This window comes from Chelon labrosus (genome assembly GCF_963514085.1).
Source record: "Chelon labrosus genome assembly, chromosome: 24".
Lineage (NCBI taxonomy): Eukaryota > Metazoa > Chordata > Actinopteri > Mugiliformes > Mugilidae > Chelon > Chelon labrosus.
Genome location: NC_140357.1, coordinates 7802222 through 7810961, shown reverse-complemented (window position 1 = coordinate 7810961; position 8740 = coordinate 7802222). Strand labels below are relative to the sequence as shown.

At 43.4% G+C, this 8740-nt stretch overlaps 1 protein-coding gene across 1 annotated transcript; it reads right to left on the bottom strand.

Annotated features, from left to right (window-relative positions):
- Nucleotides 1-5938: 5938 nt before the first annotated feature.
- Nucleotides 5939-7528, bottom strand: c1ql2 (complement component 1, q subcomponent-like 2; the record flags this gene model as incomplete). The annotated part of the gene is made up of 2 exons (XM_084574121.1): nt 5939-6228; nt 6929-7528. The coding sequence occupies 2 exons, from the start codon at nt 7526-7528 to the stop codon at nt 6049-6051; spliced, it is 780 nt and encodes a 259-aa protein (XP_084430247.1). The 3' UTR covers nt 5939-6048.
- Between the last annotated feature and the right edge of the window lie 1212 nt (nt 7529-8740).

Genomic DNA, 8740 nt, shown 5'->3' with positions numbered 1-8740 from the left:
AAATGTTTCCCTATTGGTTGCTGAAATTGAACTAGCTGGTTCAAAGGGGAATTACCGTTTTTTTACAACCTGGACCTTATTTCTGGCATAAAATACGATCGTTTACTCACCCATATATCTTTGGTGTCATTCAGACGATATTTTGATCCACGTATATCCATATAGTGGGAGTGACTGGGGCACCGAAACGCAGCCTCTAAATAACGCATTATCTGCCGCGAAACTCATTCATTTCACCAATATTTTGTTATGATACACTCGTGCTATTCCCTGTTGAGTCCGGAGTTACCTGTTATCTATTCACAGACGTGCAGCTTTTTGTTGTTCTTTGGCCAGCTGTTCCTCTCTCTGCCTCCGCATCCTCCTTTCAACGAGCTCCTCATCCATATACTCTGGCTCAAAACGGTAAGGACGTCCATCATAAACAAAGTCATCGTCCACAACCTCAGAATCGGAAAAATATTACTGGCAGTAGCTAATTACAGGTAAACAAACCGACAGAGTTGACATTGTCCAAGTCAGAAGACATCTGGCTTAGACAATGATAATGATTGGACATCTGACAACAGGTAACTCCGGACTCAGCGGGGAATAGCACTGGCGTATCATAACAAAATATTGGTGAAATATAGTTTCGCGGCAGATAATGCGTTATGTAGAGGCTGCGTTTCGGTGCCCCAGTCACTCCCACTATATGGATTTACGTTGATAAAGTTATTTGGGGGAGTAAACGACCGTATTTTATGCCAGAAATAAGGTCCAGGTTGTAAAAAACAGTAGTTCACTGTGTGAGACGGATAACCTTAAAGTGCAGTTCCTTAAATGGCCACTAGATGTTGCTTGACAACAAAAAAGAACTTTGGTTTAGGTCTTTATAGGTAGTTTCATGACAAATGTGGGGTGGCGTGAAGTTTTACATAAATTACACATTTATATGATATTAATGCTTAAATTTATACATAATTTAGGACACGGTTGCTTTTAGTGAGAGATGGGTGCCATCTCAGGTTACTAGCTGTCTGCCGAGGCGTCGCCCGCGCGCCCTTAGCTCCTCTCAGACACCGTCACGTACATTTTTAAATTAGTCAGGAGTTAGGATGAATAGAAGACGAAGCCCCACGCTGAAAACCACAAAACCAATGGGTGACGCCATTCATGGAGGGTTCAAGCATATTTTGCTTCAATATTTTTTAATTTTAGTTAGTAATTTTTATTCAAACTCAATGTATTCCTTTAAGAGATGATGAAATGTAGTTTAATCTCAAAGATAAAGTCTGCATTTCATCGTTTTACTCCACAGTTACATCTTTAATGTGACGACTCTTCCGCTTATCCTTGTTTTATTTCCTTTTTTCCGTCGAGGCCGCTCTTCTCTCCAAGCTATGTGGGTTGAAAGAGCACCCCTCGGCTTCAGTGAGACTTCTACGATAAACAAGAGAAGAAGATAAGCGGAGGGTTTTAAAGTGTCAATTAAAGTGAAAATTCTCAGCGTCTCCCTCTCAGGAGGCGTCTCTTTAGATGTCCCTCTTTATATTTCACTCATGCCACGTTGGCATTTGCATCTCAGGCTTGAACATGGATCAATCATCGCGGGGAGAGAGAAAAAAAAAAATAAATGAAACCAGCGGAGTGAAAGAATGGGGATAGGTTTTAAAAATGTCCGGATGATTGGCTGCTTGTGCAGAGAGCTTGCCGGACACGATATATTTCACGGCGGTTTGGCAATCTAGACGCTGAAGTCAACCGAGGCAGGCTGCTCTTTGTTGTTAGAGTCACGCGTCCGGGTAGCAGGCTTGAACGCTGTGGCGTTTGTAGGCTCTATTGTTAGGTCGGACTCAATATTCACCGACATTAATTCAAACGATCAAAGTTAATCAAGGTGGCAACAGCACACACACACTTTCTAAACCTGGCAGAGCTCAGCAGCCAGAGTGCCTGGCGACACATGCTATCATTACTCCAATATGACGCCTGTTGCTCAGCTGCCTGTCAAGCTGAATTCCCCTGAACACTGCTTGTGCGTGAGTGTGTGTATGTGTGTGTGTGTGTGAGGCCTCGTCCCACTTATCTCATCCATCAGAGAATTTCACTACTCCGCCTGTCAGTCAGCTATCCCTCACTGTCACCCAGACTAGGGGGACGGAGCAGCCTGATCATCTATCGTCTTCTTATATATGTGAGTGTGAGTGTGTGTGGGCGTGTGGGTGGGTGTGTGAGCATCCGTCAGGCAGCCGGTGACACGTACTGCTGTTGATGTCTCAGTTGGTGTCAGCAGCTCCACTTTTCATCCTAAATGTGTCTGCAGTGGGGGCTGCGAGGCCATCACGCTTTGAGCCTTAAACACTCTCCACTGGTGACGTCACCGTTCCAGTTCACATCTTCAAACGTCTCGGAGCAGAGATCGCCCCGAACGGCCGCCGAATGACGCCTGTGCTCGTGGAGAGAAACAGCACATAATACTTAAAGGATAAACCTCGGTCATCTTTAAGTCTTCGCCGTCCTTCTGAGGATCTGTTAATGACTATGTCTATTTCCCATCAGCTTGGCCAATGAGGATTTAAGTTTGTCCCCTTTTTCCAGAGGTTAGCCAAAAAGATTGATCAGTACGAATTTTTCTTAATAAAAACAGATAGTCTGCTGATACTCCACCTACATGCAGATTTCTCCTGTTATATCACTGTGCAAACATGGCCCCCTCTTTCAGCCCTTCATCCATACTTATCTAGACCTGTTGGCTTTTATCTTTGACAATATGATTGAGTTGGATATGCACAAATATCCTCAACATACCATTTTTTTTCTGGGCTACTTGTGCCTTTATAAGAAAGTAATTGTGCGGGGGGGGGGGGGGCAGGGGGGGAGGGGTTGACATGCAACAAAAGATATCACTGCTCTTTGTGGGGTGCCCACGCAACAACGAATCTTTCTTTTTTCAAGAAATTTAAAGAAGGAATGAGAAAGGCAGGCTGTGTTTGCACAGTGGGAATGCTGCATGCAGGCGCATTGTTATCTTTATCTCAGCCTTGCACGTTACTGTTTTGCAAAAAAACGACCAAAAAGACCAAATGTGCTGTACACTAGTTCCCAAAAATCCTGACAAAATCCTGACAGCCTCTGAATGAAGCCAGCTCCTGGAGTAAAAATGTCTAGTATCCAAATACCAATTCGGTATTCGGTATAATTCGTAGACTGCGCCCCCTAGTGTTGAGCACATGTAATTGCATTTCTCCGAGCGTAGCTACCTGGAGCTTGCTCATCTTTCTGGTTCGCTAACTTGGAAATTGTAGCCTGGCAAGCTTTTAAATGTGTTTTTGCGATGTGACATGATATTCGCTGTGTTGGATACATCAAATTGGGAGTACTGCTAAATTCCAAGTAACAGTGGAAAATTATTATACATGTATTTTACGTCTTAGTGTTATGGGAGGTGATCTCTGAATAGGTTTTGTGGAAATGAGTGACGGCTGATGGAATAAATTCAACAAACCAAAACAACTTGCATGCTACTTGGCTCTTTTTCCCCTATATGCACATAAGCTACACAATTTCGATCATAAAATTGGCAATGACAACCATCAGCCTGGGTTTCTTTTTCCTTGAGCAGCTTAAGGCTAACACAATCCCTTCATAGGAGGATCAGTTTAGTTTGTTGAGCCCGGGAAAATAAGCCAACACCTTAATAGAGGTTTATCTAAGCAGACGTGTTAATATTTGTTTTCCATGATTTCCATTTAAAGTGACAGGAGTGATGTGTAAACAGCTGGTTTATGTGTTGTCCTTGAGCGGACTGGTGGAGCAAAACAATCTAAAACACACACAGAACGGCCGTCATCTTAATGAAGGCTTACAGCAATATTTGTGTCTGGTAAAGCGTTTGCAAATCTTAATACAAGTTAATCAAAAATGAAACACGGGAGCTGGCAGCCGCGAGCTTCCACCTTGGTTTACGTTTGAGAATTGCTACCGTGACTTCTTCAACACTTATATTTCATCAGCACAGCTCTTACAAGTAAACAGCTGAAGAGTTGACTGTTCTCTGTGACTGCCCTTCAAAATAAAAGCACGAAATGCATGTCCAAAAACGCCTTTTACTTAATAAATGACAAAAAATGAATGCTGTGACTGTGGAAATAGTTTGAATATCAAAATTAATTAATGATTAACCTTTTTGTACTTGCAGTAGAGAATGCCAGAGAGCAGATTTGAGTCCACGCTCACCGACTGAAAATGTCCGCAAGCAACAGTGGAGCAAAGGACAATCAGGGACATACCTGAAACCCCAGGGGCTGTAGAGAGGTAGGTTCATATGCTGCACTTCAATGTAACACATTCAGACAGTTTTTTAAGGAAAGTGTAGAGCGAAATACATCCAGACCGATGTCAGGCAGAAACACACAACTCTGACATCAATTTAAACGAGAAATGTCTAAAAGCGGGTAAATGGTGCATGTTCATATTTATATCGAGATGCAAGTTGCACACGGGTGCAAGACATTTTCACACGGAGCCGCCAACTTTCTGTCAAACAGTCTTTATTGGAATATATGAGAACAAAATGGAACAGATTCAGCAAGAACGCAGGACATCCATCTGCATCTTTAATATGCGGTGATTGGTTATTTTATGAAACACTGAACCCTACTCAAAGCACCACAGGTTTCTTTTATTTCTTGCTACAGCATTCATATTAATCAGAACTTGAAGATATTAGGCCTTTCAGCATTGTTAGTGTCCTCTGACCATAGATTCACATTTCTTTTTTTAATTGCTCACACGGTCATATGAAGACTGTAAGAGTGTTTGCTTGCTTGTATAATACTGGCCCTAAAAGGATCCTTTCTTAACAGGCTTCCATTGAAAGGGAAAGGGGCTAAATCCACATGTGCAAAACATCTCTCAAAGTGTCTCTGAAGCTCATTTCAAGCTTCGTGCTAGCATGAAAATAAAATTTGAAATGAAAACACGTATTCTTAACCTTTAAGTTGTTTCGAATTTCGAATACCAATGATGTGCTTTTAGTTAAACGGACGGACTGTGGCTAAGAAATGTTAGCGTTGCACCGCACGCCTTGTTTAGCTGGTTGATAGCATGCTAACGCTGGTTTCTCTGTGCCGTGCTGTTTACTCCCGTCTGCAAACTGCTAATACTCTCACAGAGGAGGTAAAATGTGAGAGGTCAGCGCTGTCGAGATGGTTTATTATTGTCAATACTTTTATTTAATTAAAATTTTTATTTGATACGTATAAACACCCAATGCACTGAACATACTGCAGGATCCAATTGCAATGAATTGATTTGGCCCCAATGTAGTTACTGTTTGCCCACGCTGCTGTGAACAGGTCATAAGGCCAAGCATTATTTATTTATATGTGTGCTCTTAAACCTTCTTACGTTGACATTCAAAACAGACCTTGCATTAGCTTCAAAATACTACACATTTTAGTTGCTGCTCTCACACTAGAACCTCTCAGCCTGTAAGCGGCCAGTGAGTTTTAAGTCCTGTTAAGATTTTAAGATTTTAAGGGGTATGCAGAATCTCCGACCTATTGTGCTGCCAACTGGTTTGATATTAACAATATTTTTGTCGACTGGGGACATGCATCTTTATATATAAATTAGTGTTACCAAAGCTGCTAAGTGAGCTCAGGCCAACCTCCAAGTAATTACTGCACAAACAGCCAATAATGTTACGTGTTTATTATTTAAGAGTTTTCCTGAATCATATTGCTTCCTGTAGCAAATACTTTGCGGCCCCATGCTGGTCCGTGTCCCTCTGTTTGGGGACCCCAGCCTGGAACATCTACTCTCTCATCCTCATCAACACATGCTCACTGATGACGGCATCCTCCAGTAGAACTTAAGTTAAAATAAATATATATGTATATATATTTACAAAAGGTTATTTCACCAAATTAACAGAACGTACAGTTGCAGATAAGCCTGTCAATATGGCACCTATCTGCGAAAGAACAGAAACATATTTCATCATATACTTGAGACGGATATCTGTGGTTATTACTGTCCCATGACCTGCTGGCTGCAGCGTGTTTAATCAGGGTATAAGATAAAGCCGGAGAAGGTGCTGTACTTGTTGTTATTGCCACCGTGAGCTTTTCCGCCGTCCAGTTTGACGTAGACCTCGTCCCCAGAGTCCAAGTGCAGCACAGCACTGTTACTGGCGTAGTCGTAGTTCTGGTCTGCGTCCTGAGCTATGGCACTGGCCCGAACCTGGATAAAAGAGACAGAAAGAACTCCCAGTAATGAACATTAGAATACGATAGGACTGGGAACAGGGTAGAAAAGTTCACATACACCTGAGGGGCAAAGTGGAATAGCAGTGGTGCGTAAAATGAGTAGATCCTAATTATAGAGGGAATTTAAGGGGGGGTTTGGGTAAAACGAAGCACAGAGTAGGATAAAATGTGACCCCGCCGCTCGTCTAGGTTTGAACTGAATGCCGTGACAGCATCCATAATGAACACTGATAATGTTAATACTCATGTCTGACCCCGAATCCATCTGCTGCTGTGAGCGTCTGCGAAGAAACACTCATCCAAACAGGATTTTACGCATGAGCGCCACTGCCACAGAGCGCAGACAAGGCTCACAGATGACCAAAAATATCACTGATGTTAGGTTGAATTCATTAAAAATATAAACCGGTTGACCACGCAGTTATATAACTATTGTGAGGGGGAGTGAAGGGGCAAGCCTCGCGTCAGGCTGCGCGCTTTTGGTGCGTAAAATAACAAGTTTGCGAGTCTTTTATGACATATTCTCCTCTTAAATGTCATCAGATCAAACTAACATCAACTGTTGGTCTTTTATTTACGAATAATCAATGTCATTTAAGTTTTTGTAGATGTTTTCCTGACAATGATGTCGTGATTTACTCATCATTATTCTTCGTATTCAGTTCCAATCATACCTGTCCGTTTTTGCACAGGTCGGCCCACATGCTGGTGCCGTCTCCTCCCCGCATCAGCACATGATAGGTGAAGAAATAGATCCCGGACACATGGCAGGTGAACTTCCCGGTGCTCGGGTCGTAGTGGTTGCCCAAGTTTGTAATCACGTCGTCAAACTTTAACACCTCATATCCCTCATGCGGGTTCTTCAGACCGACGTAAAAGGCGATCCTGAAACCGCTTGCCGTGGAGTTCACACCGTCTGGTTCGGTGTTGTCAGTCCCCGTTGTTCCCGTTAACGCGGGAAACGCGAGTTTGCTGTCGCCACGGTCTCCCGGTGGTCCCCTCGGGCCCGGGGGTCCTGGTTCTCCAGGCGGGCCCCTGGGTCCTGGTTTACCCGGTCGCCCTGGCTCCCCGCGGCTCCCTTGCGCCATCGGCGGCTGCGGAGCAACACCGTTCAAGTTCTGGATCACCTCCATGGCGCTGGCGTCTCCCGGTTTAGGGTTGTACGGGTCACAAACCATCCGACAGGTGCCCATCATCTCGTAGTAATGAGCGCTGGTTTCAGACGTGCGGAGCAGCACTAACGGGACGGCGACGGCCAGGGCCAGCAAAACCATGGCGACGGCGGTCACCAGAAAGACCACCGACCACTTCCTCCGCGCCGTTCGGGGACTGAAGGACGATAGAAAACCCGTGGAGCCGTTTTGGAGGGGAATCGTGACAGATGACGAGGGGGCTCAGGACCATAAAAACAAGAGAGATGAAGTTAAGGAAGTGCGCATAACTCGGTCCAGCTGTTTCAATTTTTGTCCTCAAGCCCCTGGGTGCGACTGTGACCGGAGAAGGGGAGCGCGTCTTGGCTGGCTGGCTGGATGGGTGCGCGCAGACAGCTGCGTCCAGCTGCCCAAGTTAGAAAGGATTAGACCGGAAGATCGATGATTTGGTCTCCAAATTAAAACCCTTTGGTGGACGTAGAAATCCGGGGAATATGCAAAAGGGTGAATCCAAAATCAAGTGAGCATACAGCCTATTGCTTTATGGCAGTGGGTGTGGAGATCGGTTTCGCCGTGCAAGTCAGGACGTGAGGTGGCACTGTATGGCTCAGATTATCATGCCTCCCAGATAATTTATAGTCACCAATCCCGTTTATTAAAGTAGGCTAATTTTTTTCCCATTTCAGCGGTGGACATTAACATTTACTCAGGAACAAAGTACAGGTTTAAGGCACTTGAGTATTTCAATTTTATACCACATTATACTACTTCCATTGAGGAATATTGCTGTCATTATGACATTATGACATTGTTTACAAGCTACAACATATGATCAGACGTTGGTGCGACTACTTTTCTAGTTTTATTTAAGTGAAAAAAAAGCATGTATAACATTGCAACTTTTACTAAAGTAAAATATCTAAACACGTTCACCACTAAACCAGATAAACTGCTCAATTCACTTATACATATTATTATTATTATTATTATTATTAACAGATCTGCATACTTTTAATTCAAGGCTTTTATTTTATAATCGCGTAACAGGAAGTGTTCTATTTGGTTTCCATCCGCTTGCCAGAAGCACCAAGGTGCATAAAAGTTGAAGTCTGCATAATTATCATTGGAAATGGCAGCATTTACAGGTACATGGTGACATATCCCGATCCTCTCCTTAAACGAATCAATCCGTGCATACCTTAAAATGCCACATGATTGCATATTTATTTTCCCAAATCTCAAAGGTATAGAGCCATCCATGTACGTTCTTACAGGTGGAATATATTACAGACACAATTTATTCATTCATTTCCACCTTATGGAAATTTACTGAAA